The 20,110-nt window shown below is 41.2% G+C and overlaps 1 protein-coding gene across 2 annotated transcripts in view; it reads left to right on the top strand.

Moving 5' to 3' along the window:
• Positions 1-10,166: 10,166 nt before the first annotated feature.
• Positions 10,167-20,110, top strand: part of PDK3 (pyruvate dehydrogenase kinase 3) — a 54,603-nt gene continuing 44,659 nt past the window's right edge. The window contains exon 1 of one of the 2 annotated variants that reach the window (XM_065677250.1): positions 10,167-10,538. In XM_065677250.1, the coding sequence (XP_065533322.1) occupies positions 10,433-10,538 (106 nt within the window). In that variant the 5' untranslated portion in view covers positions 10,167-10,432. The remainder of the gene's footprint in view (positions 10,539-20,110) is intronic. The other variant, XM_065677249.1, reaches the window with a different exon arrangement.

The raw sequence follows: 20,110 nt of genomic DNA, 5'->3' as shown, positions 1-20,110 counted from the left end.
CCACCCCTGGCAGTGTTCAAGGCCAAGTTGGAAAGAGTCTTGGGTGGCACGGTTTAGTGTGTGGTGTCTCTGCCCATGGCAGGGGAGTTGGAACTAGATGATCTTAAGGTCCTTTCCAACCCTAACTATTCTATGATTCCATGACAAATATACTCATTTTAAACAAATTCCTTCATGGAAGGAATGGGCTGAGACAATAAATAAATATGGAAACACTTACAAAGCAATTCTCAATGTTAATGTTAAGCAACAACAAATATGAAAATCAACTTCATAATTCCTATTTTATAATCATAGGATTACAGATTGGTTGAGGTTGGAAGGCACCTCTAAGAAGAGGAGAACCTCCCTTGTACAATACCCCTGCTCAGGCAGGGCCACTGAGAGCTGACTGCCCAAGTCTATGCTCAGGCATCTTTGGATATTTCCAAGAGTGGAGACTCCACAGTCTCCCTGGTCAATCTGTGCCAGGACACAGTCCAAGCTCTCTCAGTCTTTTCTCACAGGAGAGGTGCTGCAGTCCCTCCATCACCTTTGTCACCCTTCTTTGGACTGCCTCCAGTATGTCCATGTCTCTCTTATACTGGGGAACCCAGAGATAGACACAGCACTCCAAGTGTGGCCTCACCAGTGCTGAGTAGAGGGGAAGGATCATCTCCCCTGACTTGCTGATAGTTCTGGCAATAATCATAACAACTGAAATATTTCACTCGTTTTCACAACTAAAATTATTTTGAAAGGACGATACTAAATGACTTTGTAGAAGAAAAACATTTTGCATTTAGTTTTTCTGATACCTTAGTAAACTCAAATCTGTAAGATCAGAATTGCAACTATGATACTCATGAATACATGAAATGTGATTTGGAAGGGAGATGCCATTTAGAATGAAAAGGACAGAAATGGTGTGCATTGCCTAATGTTTCTGCAGTCAGAATCCAATACCCTGCTGACCATCACTGCAGCACATCTAAAGCATTTCACACATACAATAGTCACCTAATCAATTTATGCGACTTGCAACATGCCTGTGAGAGGGAAAGGGTCTCAGGTTCACTTGTATAGTGAGGCATTTATTTGGGAGGAGCAATACTTGATATTCTTGTGGCATTACATTTTCAGCTGATACTATATAGCAATGAAAACATTTTTCATGTAAAAATAGAAACAACAATAAAATAGTCAAAATCTGATCTCAACCAGTGAAAAATTATACAATAGGTCTAGCAAGCTACTGAATACCATACCATTATAACTAGTGATCCAGGAGACAAACAGATCACCTGAAAAATGCAGCCTTACGCCTAAGTATTGTTATCCTTCCCCTCTGTGCTGCCTGGCTCAGAAAGATTACTTTTCATGTTAACAGAACTGGACTCCAGCTTCCACTAAGGTACATTAGGAAAGATAATAAAGGGCGGCACTAGTCCGCTTATGTGTCACTCAGAGTGATGTGAAAGTATCAAGACAAGGACAATTTCTGAGAGCAACTCTCTCCAGTGCTGCTTTATCTCAGGTGATTGCTGATCCCATGGCTGCCTGGATGCTTTCTGTAGAGAGGTCCAGCTTATCTTTTACATTGAATCTCATCTGGAAATGTGAGTTGTGGTCCCCAGGGGGTAACAGCTGTAGCACAAACAAGATGCAGTCCCTTTGGGCTATAGGGTATAGATATCTAGGCCTGCTTATGCTGTAGCTTCAATCATGGATGCACCTGATGAATCTTTTTTTTCCTTTTCCCCCACTTAGAAAAAGTAATTTTGTAATCTTATCATATTCATTATGTGTAACATCAAACTACCAGAAGTCAATGCTGGTCAAGTGGTTAAGGGCTGGTGAATGTCTGCTGAACAGAACTGAAAATGGCCTCTAAAGGCAAGCATGTACCAACTATAACAACAAAAATGGTCTATTCTCTTCATTCTGCTTTTCACTGTGTCCATCGCACACCACTCCCAGCTTTCTCAGAGAAGAAAAGCATTAAAACTGCACAGATGTGGAAATGTTGCTGATCATTTGAATTTGACACTCTCGTATTTAGTATTCAATTGCTTAATGAAATGTAAATATGACTCTGGACCACCTGTGATTCCAATCTTATCTATGTCCACATTCACATCCTTATCTAATCTTTCGAAGCTAATCCATCTACAACAAATATGCAGACCTGAGTGACGATACAACATAGAGAAAGTAAGACTTCCAGATAGTCAGATCTCTGCACAGAATCAATTTTTCACCTGAAAAATGGCATTTTATGACTCCTGTTATCTCCAAGCACACATCTACAAGCAAGCACTGAAGTAAAAGTTTTCTCCCCACCTATGAAGCTCTCCGGCTAAGCTTTCCCACTGCTCATCAAAATAATTTGCAAAACAAGCCGCATATTATGTTTAGTAGGCAGAACATTTGTTTATTTTTTTGCTAAATTACAGTATTTTCCAGTCCAATTCTTCGAGCAGGGCCTGTATAGGGACCCAGGATATTTTACCTAATGGTACTCCTAGAAAAGCCACCAGCTATTGGCAGTCAGGCTTCAAGTCTAAATTTAAGCCTAAATGCATTTACCAGGATCAAGTGCACACATATGCCAAATGAACACAACGCATTCACTTCTTCCTTGGACTATGTATATAAAAACAAATTAAAATGTCATGGGTTTCTTATTTGGCATTGGTCTTGAGCCCCACTGTAGGCATGGATCTTAGCAATCATGCTTGCATCCTGATCTGACTTCCCACTGTTACGAAGGACTGGATACTACCATCATGATAAAAAATGGCTGTACAATACCTACCAGAAAAGCTTATCTCTAACCAAAACCTAGCACTACTATAACCATGACAAAGCTTTCTTGTACTAGTGAGGAGACACAAACTTCCTTTAATTGTTCTTTTCTTTCTCCTTGCCAAACTTCCATGTGCTGGAAGTTATGCTTAGGGCTACTTTGTTAAGTCACTGTACACAGATATAACTACTGTGCTTGCCTGTTTTCTCCTCTAGACCAATTTTCTCATCTAGACCATTCTATAAGCTAGAGTCTGCAAACTACTGCAGAAAAATCAAGTAAAATATATTTTGCTGTTTACAGTGAAGAGAAACTCCCCAATCTCGGAAAAAGTAGTAACAGCAGATGGTGCAAAAGTGTATTTGAAGTCCAAGATGTCACCAAAAGGACAAAGATGATGTTTAACCAGTGCTATGCAAGCCAGTTCAGTTTCTTTACTGTGCACTTCCAAATCAGTAATAAACTGACTAAATATATGATAATGGGACCAACAAAAGCTTATTGGTTGAAAAAACGCAGAAAAGTAGTTTTAATACAGAAATTGGAGAAACTATAGTCATTAGTTTAAACTTCCCATGGGCTCAAGTTAAGCCTAAAAGCCCCACCAGTTCATGTGTAAACTTATAGAGTAAAAAACCCAATGATCAGTAAGAACCATCGGCTAGTAAAATATACCAGGTCAGACAAACCTGATACCCAAACCCACTGTAATTGCATGTGTGCTATATAAAGGCATTCTAGTGCATGTAACGCTTATTGATTTTAGAAAAGCAATTGATAAGACACTGAATTAAGATATTTCTGGCATTTTGTGCATGAGATACAAGGAAATATTGTAACGGGCGAAAAAGAGACAGATCAATGTGGAGGAACAAAGTAATGTATCACTGCATCCCCAGAGGGCAGAGCTGCTATTGGAACAGAGGCCCTTCTCAACCCATTTTCTCCTGCCAAGATCTGGGAGAGGAGGCAATCAGAAAATGCACTTTTTCTTCCCCCAGAACATCTCCTTTTTGTTTGAGAGGAAAATGGCTGATAATTAATTACAAAGAGTGTATTTGGAATCTGAATTTTTCTTAATTTGTTTGTCTCTTGGCACACAGATACTTCTGGAAAGTGCAGCCTAGGAGCAGGAATTACACTCTGAAATATTTTTCACATTCAGAAAGTTCCAAAATGACAAGCACGACAGCTTTTCCCAGTTGTCTCTGGAGATCAACTTCTATATTATTTTGTTTAAAGAATCCCATGAAATGGGTGGATTCTCAAAGAAGAGTGTTTTGTTGTTTCTATAAAAACTGTGATGCTTCCTGGAATCTTTAGTTCACCTTATGGGTTGCAGTGAAACCAAAAAGCACCAGTTTCAGGACAGTCCACAGGGCAGAGCTGTGAGGCATGAAAGCCTTTGGAAACATCCTTCTCTGGTCCTCCAGCCTGCTCAATAAGATGTCAAGTACCAGCATAAATGGGCATGACTTCCTGTGAGATTATGGTGATTTTCAGACAAAGCTGGCAGCTTCTTCTTGAAGGTTTGGGTGCACAGAAAACAAACGTTCTATGCAAAATGAACAAAAAGTCCATTTTGCTCCAGCTGAGGATTTTCAGAGCCAAGATGACTCAAATCTATTCCCCTAAATGGCAGAGGTTTTTCTATTTATCTAAGGATACAAGCACTTCTGCTGCATGGTGAATTCCACGTAGCAAGATCTAACACTTTTTCAGCTTCTTCCTTGCAAGGCCCCTGCAGGCTTCAATTTCTGCAAACAAAAAGGTGCTGAGATGATTTTCCCCAAAGATAAAGGTATGCCAGGTTGTGGTTACAGCAACTCAAACTGAAAGAAAGCTTTGAACTTTCCCCTAGGAGACTCCCTAGCAAGGGAAGAAAAACATTATCAGGAGATGGAACTTCTGTCAGGGGCACTCCCCTCCTACTAATGTGAAACTAGTGCTGTCCTCCTCCAAACAGGTCATCATTCCCATTTTAAAGGATATAGTACAAATCCCAAAGATGTATTTCTTACGAATATCTAGTGACTCTTCCTCAGCTGGTGTTCTGTTCTGGAAAGCTGTTTCTGGAAGAGAAGACTGAGCATAAATTCTTGGCAGACATTTACTTACTGCTGGTTAGATTCAGGTTTGCACATTTTAGATGCAAGTTAGGACCTGGCTGTGGGTTTTTGCACATTTGAATGGTAAAATGAGCACCATGACATAGTGCTGTGGGGAAGGCTATGGGGTTCTGGTGTGGTTCTGGTATGGTTCTGTGCCACCCAATCGTAGCTCTATATCACTTGTTTCAATGGTCGCTCTTATAGCACAGGAAGGACCAAATATCATGGCACTAAGGATACTCCTCCTAGACCATTTCCTTGTTCCTTTCTGGTAACTGTTACTTTGCTTTACCCTCTTTGTTAGGTTAAAACGAGACTCTTCGCCTCATCAACATTTTTACCTGCCTGCTGGAAGAACCCCTCCTGCGTCAGGAGCACAGGATTGAGAACTCTTCTCATGCCTTTGGGGTGCTGGCAGGGCACTTGGACAACCACAAAGACTGGCTCCTGACCAGAGCCCACAAAGACTTGTTCTCCTTCCCCTCAAATGCATTTGAGAAAGGGACATGTGTGAAACTTTGTTGGGGAAAGAGAAAGGAACACCCACAAAACAAAAGGAAAAACTGTAGCTAATGGTGTAGTGTTAAATAAGAATGGGTGAACTCATAGAGTGAGCTTTCCTCACTGCCAAGAGAAGTGGGTAAACTCTTCTCTGCGTTTACTATGTTGTCTCAACAGCAAGGGTTTTCTCTTCTATGTGCCTTAACAATTTCAAAATAAAATCACCTACTTCTTTTTCCTCAAAGAAGAAATTTTTTATGGGCTATTAAAGAATGTTGTAGCTCTGTCCACTAATAGTGGACACACAGACAGTGTCATCAGATAGAGCGCAACATCACCACCAAGTAGAGTAAGAGTTCTACTTACTCGAAAGCAAATTGTTGAGGATAGTTTTCTAACTGAAGTAGTTGTAAAAGGCATACTCTAAAAACCCATCACATCTCAGCCAGCTAATTAGAAGCACTGACAAGCCATGGTATTTTAATTTACAAAGAAAGTAAAGAATTTCTTTAACTTCCTGACTCAAAGATTTGCTGAACATATTTTCTGAAAGTCCCTGTTGGATCATGTAGAAAGACTGCTGAAGTTTACCGGTCACCTGACTAGGATGAGGAACACTAAGTGCAATGACTACCAGCTTTTGCTGGAAAAAAAAAAAAACTTGGTAAAAAAACTTTGTTTTCTTGGATAATAGACAAGAATGGCTGAAAATGGAGACTATGATAGTAACAGAATCTAATATCATATGTGCATTCTCAAAAGTAATGACCATATTTACTTCAAACTCATGCCTTTGAGTGCTACCAGTCTTCTGACCATTGTGAGTAACAGTCCACCCAAACTTGCTCATCTGAGTTCATAAATACTAGGAAAAGGTAAACTATTAAAAATAAAACCAAATCTTTTTTGAAGTTTAGGAAAGCTTCATTAAGAAACCTCATCCCCTTCTAACTCCATGTGTTCTCAACGTGGCTTTACATGATCTACTACTTGAATCTACCCTTGAAAGCATATAATGGCAGGTGGGAAAATATAGCAGTGTTATTGAGAAAAAATAGTGCTATGAACAGAAGGAATTCGTATGAAGCATCACAATACCCTATAATAGTTTTTCCTGTTCTGTGCGAGTTTTTTTCTGTCATCTTGTAAAAGGTACTTCAAGACTATAATTCTCTGTGTGAATTCTCTCCAAATAACTGTTATTTGGTTACTATCATTGTTAGTGTTTCAATTGTATTATACCCATTCTCAATGAGTGCTTTGGAACTTTAAGATACAGGGTTACAATAACTTCAATATAGAGGTTTTTTAGTTAAAAAAAAATAAAATTACTATGAACTCCATGAAGTCAGTGTGTCTAGAAAACACTAATAACCATGTTTTCTTGGTTTATAGTTTAACATTCCTTTTCCCCTTCTCTGACATCCATACAAAGAAGTTCATTATGCTGAATTCTCTGCAGCTAGTTTATAGACCTACTGAATGTGCAGTGAAGAAAAACAAGCTTTGTTAAGGAGATTATGGCTCTGGTGTTTTAACAATCTGAAACTTTTGCTGCAAATAAATCTTAATTGGATGAAACATTAAATGCAAAAGCTTTGATCCCTGAAAACAGAAGTGCATGTAACATAAGTGTCAGCAAAGAACAAGAGCTGAAAATGGAACAAAAATGTGCCTTCTAAACTGTCCATAGTTTTGCTACAAATTTCTATAGAAGCAAACCTCTAATCCTAAGTAAGTGCTAAGAAAACTCGAATTTAGCAAGACTTTTCTTTTCCAGTAACTTAATTTTCTGACTACTACTCATACAAGTGTTCCTTTTTTATCCATGTGGCTCCACTGAATTAATGTGAAAGACTAATACCATACTTAAAGCAGAAAAGGCTCTGCCACATACACTCTACCACCAGGGCACATGCCCACATCACAGACAAACCACAAAACTAGGGGAAGCCAGTTTTTGAATACCAGCACCAAATTCAGTGGGAAGCAGCCAGTGCTTAACATTTCTGAGGGCAGGAAACACCAAAAAGCTTTCAGTTATGTAAATATGCTCTACAATCAGATCCCCTATTTTACGGAATCACTCTTCAGTGAAACCCAGTATTGCTACTTTTTGCTCTCAGAGTTTCAGTGGTTTGTAAGTCAGAAGCATTGATTTTACATCAACTCCAATACAGAAACACAAGAACAATAATTAGGGCAAAGCTGACTACTCATAAGAAATAATCCATCTACTTTGTCACAGCAATGACCCAACAAAAAATGATTTGATGAGCTGGTATGCTGTGAAGGCTGAGGCTCCCTGAGGGCTCCCCAGTAGGGCTTGTTCTAGCAAGTGTCCACACCAAGACCCTAATTCACTTCCAAGGGCTGAGGTTTCCGATTGCCTGCATGCCCAACATTTTTTTACCTGAATGTGGACTAAGATGTTCTGGATACTAAAAGGACACGTAAAACTGGTGCATCTTTGACCCCTAACCTACTTCTAGTTATTCCAGCTTTGAATTTAACTTCAGATGTGTGCTGGAATGCAGAAAGGAGGCAGGTATGAGAAATCCAAATCATCAAAAAATCCTGCTTTTAGCAAAACTCAGCTTATATTTTAAGTCTGCTTACCCCAGTGACATTATCTATTTAGCACGGGTTATGCCACTAATGTATCTTTATTCAGGCAGATTGTTTAAGAACTATGTTTACGTGTGTGCTTGTTGATGTCTCGCACTGGTAAAACAACCATGGAATTACCTATATGCATTTTATGTTCTCTAAGCAAGTCTTGCAGTCTTCTTACACACAAGCTTGGGTAGAGCAGTTGGGTGATTCTGGGATTTGAATTTGTCTGAAGTGTGTGTACGAACAGTTTTCAGAGAATTCCATGTATTGGTTACTTCACCAGTTCCTCTGGTGTCAAGAGAAGCTAGCAAGAGTCCATTTGATGGGAAGAGCACAACTCTGTTTTCCAGAGACTTCACCCATGTCTTCATTATAGTTTTAGTCCAAAGCACCACACAAAAAAATCAGTTCTAATTTCCACCTGGGCTAGTTAATACAGGTTTAAAAAATTCCCAATAAAAGGATGCTGTGATCCTGTTTATATTGCAAAAAATATTTTGTGTTTGTAAAGTCAACTCAGTAGTTAACTGCTGTCCTGATGTTTTTTGAGGCCGAAGTGAAATCACATTTGGATTACTTAAAAATGAGAAACACATATAAAATCAAGTAGCTTAGATTATGACAATGTATCATGCTTTGAAGTTGCTATTTTCATCTTAGTTTGGGGAAACATTGGTCTCTCTTTAACAAAAAATGAAATTATTTTCTGCCAGAAAACTCTGCAACTCAATTCAGTTATGTTATAGAGAAATCAAAATAAACCCCGTAAGAGTATATAACAGAAGTTTTAGAACCCTTCTCCTCAGCTGCCAAAAAAGCTTCAGAATTACAGGAGACGTTTAATTTTGTCGGCCTTGATTACATGACATGTCTCTTCAAGGCGGTCATTTCTATGACCTGCAATTGAAGTGATTTTAAAATGTTTTCCAGCTATTTGATGTTATTCTGTACATTAAGTCAGGATTTCACAATCTCAAATTCTGCAATGACAATCACGATAGGAAAGATGGAGGAAGGCTTTCAGTAACGGAAGAGTATCTGCTTCTTCTGTGAGTCAGTTATAAAATTAGAGAAATACTATCTTGTATGTGCTGAAGTTTACATTGAATTCCTCACAGAACAAATAAAGGAATTTGTGATCAGTTGTCATCAGATGCATTTGTCATAAATGTACTTAAACCACATTATAGCAAAATAGGAAAAGATAGATGGTGATTTCATTCAATGGTACATTTTAGCTCTCAAATACCCAGTTTCACTTTTGATTTTAGCAATCAAAACTAATTTTTATTGTATTTAGGTACTTTCTCAGATAAAACTGGACTTTTCAGGAAATTTTAGGTAATATCAGGACCTAAGTATTGACAGACGCTGGACACGGGCTGAGGGACTGTCTTCATGGGAGTACAGCATTGGATGAGATGCAGCTGGGTCCCATTACAGCCACAGTAGGCCTCATGTTAAGGTATGGTGGAGCCTTCCACTTTTAAACCTTGGTCTCTCCACTGCTGAAAACTTGCTTTGTTACATAAAATTAGGGCAGCCTTTCTTCTGCCAGTCTCACGTGAACTGCAAAACCCTTTGAATACCGATAGAGATGCCATTAAGGCTGAATTTCAGGTCAAAGCCAACCATGCATACATTTCATGGGCCGGCTCATACAATATATATTAACTGATCAATTCCAGGTGCAAGCCCAATGCCTGCAACTGGACGAACATCACAGGGTGGATATGGGCTCTGCTGAGAAGATGCTGAGGGCACCCCTCCATGTTCTGGTTAAGTATTGCAACAGACTGCCTACGGATGTGGTGGAATCACTTTCAAAAGTTCAAAAACAGTGTAGCCAACGCCCTCAGTAACACGGTTTAGTGGTGGTTTTGGCAGTGCTGTAGTAACGGTTGGACTTGATGCACTTAAAGCTCTTTCCAACCTAGCTGGTTCTGCCCTTCCACCTCCTACACGACGCCACCGACCCCTGTACAACCCACCGCTCGTCCGCACACCCTCGGCCCCGCCCTGCCCCTCGCGGCGCTGCGCCTGCGCACTAGAGTGCCTCAGCCGTCGGGGAGGGCTGGTGGGCGGGCGGCACGCGACAGCTGCCCTCCCTAAGCTCTTCTCAGCTCCCTCCGCGGGCGTGCGCGTGCGCCGGGGAGTGCGTGCGTGCGTGCGTGCGGGAGCGCGCGCAGGCGGTGGGGGATGTTTTCCTCCGCTCGCCCCTCCCACCGGGCCGGGCCGCGGAGCGCGACGGGCGCCGCTGGGCTGGCCGCCGGGCTAGCATGAGGGAGGGTGGCTGCGCTGCCGCTGTCGCTGTCGCTGTCGCTGCAGCGCCCTAGTGCTGCTGCCGGGCAGGGAGAGGCGAGGCGAGGAGCGGAGCGGCGGCGGAGAAGAGGAGCCGGGCGGGCCGTGCCGCGCCATGCGGCTGTGCGGGGCGCTGCTGAAGAGCCCCATCCCCAAGCAGATCGAGTACTACTCCCGCTTCTCCCCCTCGCCTCTCTCCATCAAGCAGTTCCTCGACTTCGGTGAGTGGCGGGGCCGGCGGCAGCTGTGGAGCGGGGTGAGGGGGTGGGGGTCGCCTGGCCCTCCCTCTCTCGCGCCGTGCAGGGGTGGCGAGGGCCCGGCCGGGCCGGTGGTGGAGGCCGGCGGATAGGCCTCGTCTTCTCGCCTTGCACCTGGGCGGCGGGGCCCGCTCCTGCGGTGGCCGCTGCGTGCGCAGTCACGGCCGGAGGCAGCCTGGCCGCGGGAGGTCCCGGCGGCTGGTGGGGCCGTGGTGTGCGCGGCTGGGATGGCAGCCAGCTGTACCTGGTCCTCAGCATCCCGTGGAAAACACCGCCGCTGCGCTGCCTCGGCGTCCTGGAGTGAGGGGAGGCGCCGGGAGGCTTGCATCTCCTTGGGTTATTCCCAGACAGGGTTTACCGTGGGCAAGAGGGTCGCAGTAAGAGCTTCTGACCTGAATTTCTGTGGAGTTTAGAGGCAGAAGGAGAGAGTAAGCTACAGATCCTGAATATTAAAGTTTTAATCCGTCATGCAGAGATTAGTTTACCTAAACCTCCGGAGTGAACTCTGACAGTACTTGTGTAAGAGACCCGTTCAGGGAAACTTCATGTGCTTTAGGAAGTGTTGCTGATGAATAAACAGCATTTGTCGTGTTAGAAGCACTGGACTGAAACCAGGAATGACGTATTTTGCTGTTAAAAAACTGGCATTTTGGTCTAAATAACAGTAAACCATATCTGTGTCAGAGATTATTTAGCTCCTGCCCTGTGACACAAGAGTTGTTTAGATTTTACTAGCCTAGGAGTGTTGCTTGTAGGGTAAATATAAAGGCTGTGGGTACACCATGAAGCTAAATAGAGTGTTCCTTCTTTTCACTATTACACTAAAGGTACAGGACGACAAAAATGAGCCAGCAGTGTTAAGCCAGAAGGTGATTAAAAGTGGAAGCAATTGCACATTTATGGCAATGGTATTAGAGAAAGAATGCTGTAAGTGTAGAGAGCCAGCGCTGGGCTTGCTACCATGTCTTGGTGAAACAGGGCTTTCTACTATTTTAAAAACATGTCATACCTTGTTCTGTGTTGCATTAAAAGGAGAACTTGACTAGAACCCACACGTTCCTTATCTGGTCTCCATTCACATGAGTGAGTTCTGTTTCTCACCCCCTCATTTGCTGCTGTACTTCCCATGCTCTGGCATTTGTACTCCTTATGCCATGTCTGTATGTATTGGCAAGAACAATAGCCTAATCTTTATTTTAGTCTTGGCAGGAAACAAATAATTTCGCCATTTTCTGTTTGAAAGTTTGATTTGTAAATGGTTGCTGGGAAGTATTAATGTTTGTGTAGGTTTTTGGTTGTGACTACAAGAGTGTAAAGATTTCAGTCTTTGTTTTAATGACTTGGGTGTTCTGGCAAAACTTTGCTTTTTGGCAAGGTTTTCTACCATTCCAGGCTGCCTCTGCATTACTACTTGCTTCTGGATGACTCTTGCATGGCAGCCTTTTAATAATGCTGTTTGCTTTGGCATTGTAGTATCTGTTTTATTTTGTGGTTTGAAATGTGTCTCATGATTCTCCAGCAAGAAATAGTCTTATTTTATGATTTTAAGCCTGGTTTATGTTAGTGGGAATGAACAGAGTAAGAATGGTATGTTACAGCCTGGCCAGCCCTGTTCTTTGGATGTCCTCCAGTCTGTTGTCACTGGATGGTCCTGTGGAATCTTGCATGTACGTAGGCTGTGTATGTAAGTGTAGCCATGTTGTAAGAATGGTAGGAAGCTATATAGTTGTTGACATTTAAAACCTCTGAAGAAGAAAATGCCTATGATCTAGGCATCTAAGATCACAAGGAGTTTCTGTGATTTGTAGTTAGAATCATAGTTAGGGTTGGAAAGGACCTTAAGATCATCTAGTTCCAACCCCCCTGCCATGGGCAGAGACATCTCACACTAAACCGTACCACCCAGGGCTTTATCCAACCTGGCCTTGAACACTGCCGGGGATGGAGCATTCACAACCTCCCTGGGCACCCGATTCCAGTGCCTCACCACCCTAACAGTAAAGAATTTCTTCCTTATATCCAATCTAAATTTCCCCTGTTTAAGTTTTAACCCATTACCCCTTGTCCTGACACTACAGTCCCTGATGAAGAGTCCCTCCCCAGCATCCCTATAGGACCCCTTCAGATACTGGAAGGCTGCTATGCGGTCTCCACGCAGCCTTCTCTTCTCCAGGCTGAACAGCCCCAACTTTCTCAGCCTGTCTTCATACGGGAGGTGCTCCAGTCCCCTGATCATCCTCGTGACCCTCCTCTGGACTTGTTCCAACAGTTCCATGTCCTTTTTATGTTGAGGACACCAGAACTGCACACAATACTCCAGGTGAGGTCTCACAAGAGCAAAGTAGAGGGGCAGGATCACCTCCTTCGACCTGCTGGTCACCCTCCTTTTGATGCAGCCCAGGATACAGTTGGCTTTCTGGGCTGCAAGTGCACACTGAAGCTGGCTCATGTTCATTTTCTCATCGACCAGCACCCCCAAGTCCTTCTCTTCAGGGCTGCTCTGAATCCCTTCTTTGCCCAGTCTGTAGCTGTGCCTGGGATTGCTCCGACCCAGGTGTAGGACCTTGCACTTGGCATGTTCTATGTTGCATCAACCTTACTAAAACTATCAGCTTGATCTTAATGAACCTTATTGGCCTCTTGACATCTCCTTGGGAAAACTCAAGCAGGGAGATTACAGCAGTTTAATCAAATAGATTAAAACCAACACTTGTGTGATCTTGGACATTGACTGCTTTGGGTAATTTCAAGTTCTGTTGGAGACTTCAGAGGCCTTGAGGAGAAATTGGCAACAAACCGTAAGATGTTGATACTGAAGTTTTACCACTTGAGGCTTAGAAGGCCGGGACTTTATGCACAGCGTCAGGGCGCTACATTGCTTACACCTGAATTACCTGAAAAAGAATTTGGTAGTTGCACAGGACTTGAGTATTCAAGAGAGCAAATGCACCAAGCATGAGGAGCATGATACTCAAGGTGCAGTTCAGTTGTGTTTACCTAGCCTGAATGTTTGATGGAAGACTCTGTAGTCAGCTTATGGAGGCTACCTAATGTCTCACTTATAAATGATATTTTTGTTGAGCTACCTAAATGTAGTGCTTGTGTTACAAAAACAACTATAAATTTTCAACAAATGTAAAACAGTATAAGCCCAAAGGAAATGTGAATAACTGTTTCATGGAAGTCTGATTTTGTCTGATGTATGTTTCTTGTATTACAAGAGGAATTTGCACTTACTGTAATTAAAAATCTATTTGGAGAAAGATTATTTTTTTTCCTTCATGTCTGACAATAATGTAACTACAATATAGTCTTTGTCTTTTTTGTGTTTGTTGTTGTAGACTAGTCTGGCTTCTAAATTTTTGGCTCTTTGTAAAATCCTGGTGAGCAGAGGGAGAAAAACTGTTGGCTGAAGAGTCTCCTCAAACATGATGGCAGGGTATATTGACACACAGCTTAAACTTTTTTTTACCACTAAGTGTAGGTTGTATGGAATACAGTTGTGTGCATAGTGTGGCTATAGAGTCTCTATTAATGAGAAATTAATGATATTTGTTTTAAAACTTTCTCAGGTACCTTAATTCCGGTAATTAAACCACTGTAAAAGACAGCTTGCCTGTCTGAGCTAACTCCCTGGTACTAAAAACCTGTGAAATAAAACAGAAAGCAATGCCTAAAGGAGTGATTCTTAGTTGCTTTTTGTAGCTGGGACCTGTTTGTGTCTACAGACTGTGTTTAGCTATATGTGATTTACTTTGTTGAGCTTGCAGCTATCTTTGTAGCTGCCATAACTATGTAAGAGGTTACTCGGTCACGGGTTTATGATGTCTGTCACAAAGTATGAGTGCTCAGATTACGTGCTGCTTTTTTCAGTGTGTTCATTTTCTCTTTGCACACTCTTCTTGAATAGTGTTTGTTTCGTTTCTTTCTTACAAAGTGCATTTCCCAAGATTCTTGTGCAGTCTCTTTCCTTTGCAAAAGAATGACCTTTTTCTGTGTGTTTTAATATAAACAAGTTTTGACCTTGGTTAATGCTAGCATGTTCACTTCATGTTTTTCCAGGCCTCCATAATTATTCTGGTCTGGAAAAAATGAAAACCAACCAACTATATTCAGCTGTGTATTTCCAGACTAGTCACTCTGGAAGTTATTTTGGTAGATTTCCAAGTGCAGGCATTCCTAAGTGACCTGGTCTGATATAACTACTCAAATATCTTTTCTGAAATGCACTTGTAAGTAGAGATGTAGTTTAACATTCAGGTACATTAATCTTTATATGCTTTTGGGGCTAGGCTGTTTGAGGGGAAAAAAATGCGTGTACTGGAGATATGTATTGATACAAAATCTCAATTTAGATTGCTTCGGGGGTGACAGGAAAATGCAAAGTACCTGTTAGTCTCTAGCAGCAACTGCATACATGGGTGATCAGTTGGTCATGTATGCCTGGGGAAAGTAAATAACCCATCAGACAGGTCTGTTTGAGGAGAGTGGAGTTTCAATGTCAAGGAGTGTCCTAGCATTTAGAGTAAAAAAAAAAAAAAAAAAAAGGAGAAACATAAGCTCATTCTGCCCGCGCTACAGCCTGTTTTGATAAAGGGTGGCTAGGTGTGAACCAAAACCCTTACAGCCATGCTGATGCTGAACCCTGCCCGAGTTGACAGGCTCTATGCAACTACTCAATTTGGGTCCTGTCGATGTACTTCAGTTGACAGTGAAGATATTAATGAATGTTTCATGAAATGAATGGCTATATTGAAAAGGTTATATATAATTAAGTACAAATAAAGATGCAGGTGAAATATAAGTTGTGTAATCCTCTGATCATGCGTGGAAAAAGTCATATGAAGTTGCGCTAGTGCTGTATTGTGAATGTATGCCAGTATACTATTCTCATGTGTTACGCTCATTGCTGCTGCTCATCTGATGAAGTGCCTGAGACTCTTGTGAGTCTGAGGTTTGTTGTGTCAAAAATATGTACCATGTGCTTTTGGAGCTTGGTTAGTACTGAAGCTATCTTGGCCAGTTGTAATAAATTATGTTCTAGCCTTTCCTGTTTTAAGTCTCAAATTAAATATTTTGCATGAATTTTATACCTGTGGGGTTAAACTTTGTTTTTCTTAGCTCTTTGCACATATAGATGAAACTTAACAAAATTACACTTACCCTTCCTTATTTGTCATATGTTAGTGTTCATGTGCCACATAGCATGAGTTTGGACAAAGTATATACTTAAGATAGATGGTGAATCATAATGAATTTTTGTTGTGAAATGTGGGTTAGGAGATCCTGATTTCATAGGTTATAATCAAAATATCTGTGGTAACTGCTACAGTTGCTGGCATTGAAAAATATCACAAAGGTTGTAATTTAGTAATTTCACTGTACTGTGAACAGCTGAGCATGCAGTAGATAATCACAGTGAGTGCATGCAGTTTGGGATCTCCTGTGTCCCGGGCATAGCTGGAGGAAAACATGAGCAGTGGATCCACCCCACTTATGTTTGAGTTATGTTATGAAGTGGTTTAGTTTGTGGGACCTTTCTTGAGGACTTGTAGGCCTCTTCTAGGTTTATTCTTCAAAGAATAAACCAAGCATTGGCATTGCTGTTGACTGCTGTCAGTTGTACCTGCAGTGTTAGATCAGGTTTCTGCAGGAGTGTTTACACTTCATGTTGTCTTGTTGGCAGCAGGCACATGTCAGCACTGGAACTGAAGATGTGCCATTGAAAAGGTAGCAGGTTACAATATGAACAGCAAGATGTGAGGGTAGGAAAGTAGAGATTGAAAGCAATATTATGTCTCCAAATATAATTACTAATTTTCTGATGGAAGATTACTATTATAAGACTTTTTTATACAAAAAGATATTGGAAGTTATGTGTGTGCGGTTTTTTCCTTTTTCTTTTTTTTTTTGTTTCATTTTATTTTTGAAACAGAATGTGCATCTAAGGCACTTGAAGATTTTAGGGCTAAAAGATACTAGTAAATAATTACTTGGCATTTATTTCCTGTAGCTGTGGGTTTTTTTTGGTGTGGTGGGTTTTTTTTTTTGATTGCTGTTTTATTTATTGTACTGTGCATTGACCTTAAATGTTATGCTTGATTTAAATGCACTTTAAAAAGAAAAGTTTTAATGTGAATGTTAACCAATAGTGTGCTGAGCACTGAATCAGATCAGAAAGATGGATGCTAGTTAGGCATTGCTGTCTTTTATTTTCATCTGACTGGCTTCAGCTTCTAACCAGCAATTTTGTTGTCATTGGTAGGTTGGGATCCTTTAATGTCTAGAATTTTTTTCACTGTGGGGTATTTGTACATTGTGATAGAGTATTTTGTTTGGATTTTGTAAAGCTAAATACATTCCTTAGCTTAATAACATGAGTTACTTTTAAGCCTTATGAAAATACCATGGAATTATCTTTTTTGGCTTTTACAGGATTTCCAGTATTATTCTTAAAAAAAATGTCTGTTGGAGCTTTAAATAGAATCCCAATAGAGTTTTGCCTAACACTGGGATAGAAGCATTTTATTACTCAGTTTTTACCTTGAAAGGCTAGCCTTTTGCCACAGTGAAGGCTAGATGTGCAAGCAGGGTTGTCTGCTTGCTTTTGTTCTTGAATTATTTTTAGGGTTATTGCTTTTCTGTATTCAGTCCTTCATTCTCTAGATTGGAGCACGGATAAAGTTTGCATTTCATAACACAGAAAATGTGTTTCTTTGAATGGGCAGTAGCACAGCAAGTAGCTGGAAGTCCCTGTTTGATGTAAATTTTAACAGATAATAAACAGCAGTTGCACCTCTGCCAGTCTGTCAGGCAGTGGTATTCCAATACCGTACGTAATATTGAGTTTTATAAAGCCTAATATTGATTATTGTGGAGGTCTGGAAGAGTCATAACTTCAGCACTCACTATTGAGCTGATAAGATGGATATTTGTGTGTGTATAGTAGTGTGTAATATTAGATGCTGGTGTATGTCATATACAGAATTATGTGTATCAGTCACAGTACTCCAAGTGGGGTTTCACAAGAGCAAAGTTGAGGGGCAGGATCACCTCTTTCAACTCTGCTTTTGATACAGCCCAGGATACGGTTGGCTTTCTGGGTTGTGAGCGCACGCTGCTGGCTCATGTTCAGTTTCTTCTTGACTGACACTCTCAAGTCCTCTGCAGGGCTGCTTTGAATCACTTTTCTGCCCAACCTGTAGCTGTGCCTGGGATTGACCTGACCCAGATGCAAGACCTTGTACTTGGCTTGGTTGAACTTCACGAGGTTTGCGTCGGCCCACCTCTCAAGCTTGTCAGGGTCCCTCTAGATGGCATTCTTTCCCTCCAGCATGTCAGCCACATAACTTAGTGTCATTGGCAAACTTGCTAAGGGCGCACTCGATCCTACTATCTATGCTGCCTACAAAGATGTTGAACAAGATTGGTCCTAAGCATTGGAAATTCTGCCTTAGGTAGGTGATTTAACTGGCCATTTCTTGCCTGTAAGAATAGGCTAGTAGCCTGCAAGTGAGCATCTTCCAACTGATTGTTTTGTTTCTCTAAACAGCAGAAAATTGCATAGTCTGTGATTTGTTTGTCTTTGGACTGACCATAGGTGCTGCTGCAGCCCTCTGCTTTCAGGTGCTCAGAAAGGGAGATGATGTTACACTGCATACCTACATGTGTGCATGCTCATGCATTGTTTTCCTGAAGCTGTATATGGTGCTTAAGCAGACAGTTGAATGTTTGTTGGTGAAACAGGACAAGCACACCAGATCTGCAAAGTAGTAAACAATGCTTTGCTTTTTTGCTTCCACCTCCCCCTCTCCCTTTTTATCAGGCGGGAGAAGTGATACAGAATACAGCTTAACAGAAATGGATTGATGGCAAAACCACTTTCTGGAAAGACAAAAAGATAGGTTTTGTAGTTCTTGAAGATCTAAAGATGTTTTGGACACCTTTTTATTTCAGAAACTGGTAGAAATAGTTGCACTGCCACCTTTGGACTAGATTTTGACAAAAAAGGAGGTGCTTGAAAATCAGAAACTTAATTAAATTTTGGTAAAAATGGTCTTGAATTGGTAGTATTCTTTCCTCTCAGGAACGGAAGAAATAACAGCTAGTGATTTTAAAATACCATAACTTTAACAAGCTAAGGAAATAGGTAGATAGGGTGTTTCCTAAGACATAAGGAATATAAGATGACCTGTCAGTTTCCGATGCTGGCAAAAAAAGTAGTAGACCAGTGTTAGGAATTACAGAAATACTGTTCATTAAAAGGGAATCATATGAAAACTGGAAGCAAGGACATGTATGTCAGGGTGCAGTACAAATAACAGCCGAGGTGAAAAGTCACGGGATAGAAAAGCAGAGAAAAAGATGCTGAGATAATTTATAGTAATTGGGGAGAATGCTGAAGTGTAGCATTTACTTGATTAAAGTAATTATGTAATGGTAAAGGCTGCTGAATTCATCTTTGCTTTGATGTTCAGAAAAAGATAACTTGTATCCAGAAACTGAAAGGTAATCACAGCTCTCCCTTGCCTCTGATTTTAGATAAGCTGAAATATATCTAGATCCTCTTGGCTTAGTGGGTTTCAGTAGAAATAAGCCCCCAGTGATGTGTTTTGTGAGTAGCTGAACACTCTCCTGCAAATGTGAGAAGCCTGGTACAGCTCAGCTGTTGCTTACAGGCTTCATGAAAATAACCTATGGTGGTGGCCTCAGAGTTGTGGAAGTGGGAAAATACACTACCTTTGTGAAAAAGGAAGACAGAGTAAGTGGGGTTGACTGAAGTAGCTGAAAAACTACAGAACTAATGATGAAGTAATATATAGGTAAGCACCAAGAGATAATAAGGTAGTAAAGAAACAATAAGTTGTGTTGAGGCACTCTGATTTCTAAGTTAACTTGGTGCTTGCTAAGGCAGTAGCAGTCGATGCTCTGCCTGGCTTTTTATGAAGTTTTGGTACAGCCCATGTGAAATTCTTAATTAAAACAAACCACCAAAAAAAACCCAAACAAACAAAACTAAAACCCCACAAAAACCTCAAAACAACAACAAAAAACAAACCCCAAACAAAAAAACCACCAAAAAACTTCAAAAACCACAACCCAAACCCACCCCAAAAAAAACCCCAAAACCAACAAAACCCACCCAACCAAACCATGAAAAGCTATGGAATAACTTTAAGATGAGCCCTCATGCAGGTGTTTGTTTCCCTCCTCCCACCCGATGTTGGCCAGGGCATAGAATAGGAAGGGCAAAAGGGAAAGTGCGTGTGTCAAGATAAAGACAGTTTAATAATGAAGGAAAAAGGAAGAGAAACAAGTGATGCAAAGGAAGTAACTTGTCTCCTCCCACCCAGCCTGTCTCAGTGCGGTGGCTGTATTCTGAGACAGAACCACCTTTTTTTTAAATTGCTGGGCATGACATTATGTAATGTGGAACATCCCTTTGTCCAGTTTAGGTCATCTGTCTTTGCTCTGTCCCCTTCCAGCCTCTCACTCACCCCCAAACCTGTTTGCTGGGGTAAGGGCTGAATGCAGGA

Source organism: Lathamus discolor, chromosome 4, assembly GCF_037157495.1.
Source record: "Lathamus discolor isolate bLatDis1 chromosome 4, bLatDis1.hap1, whole genome shotgun sequence".
In the NCBI taxonomy this organism is placed as follows: domain Eukaryota; kingdom Metazoa; phylum Chordata; class Aves; order Psittaciformes; family Psittacidae; genus Lathamus; species Lathamus discolor.
This window is presented reverse-complemented; position numbering and strand designations above follow the sequence as displayed.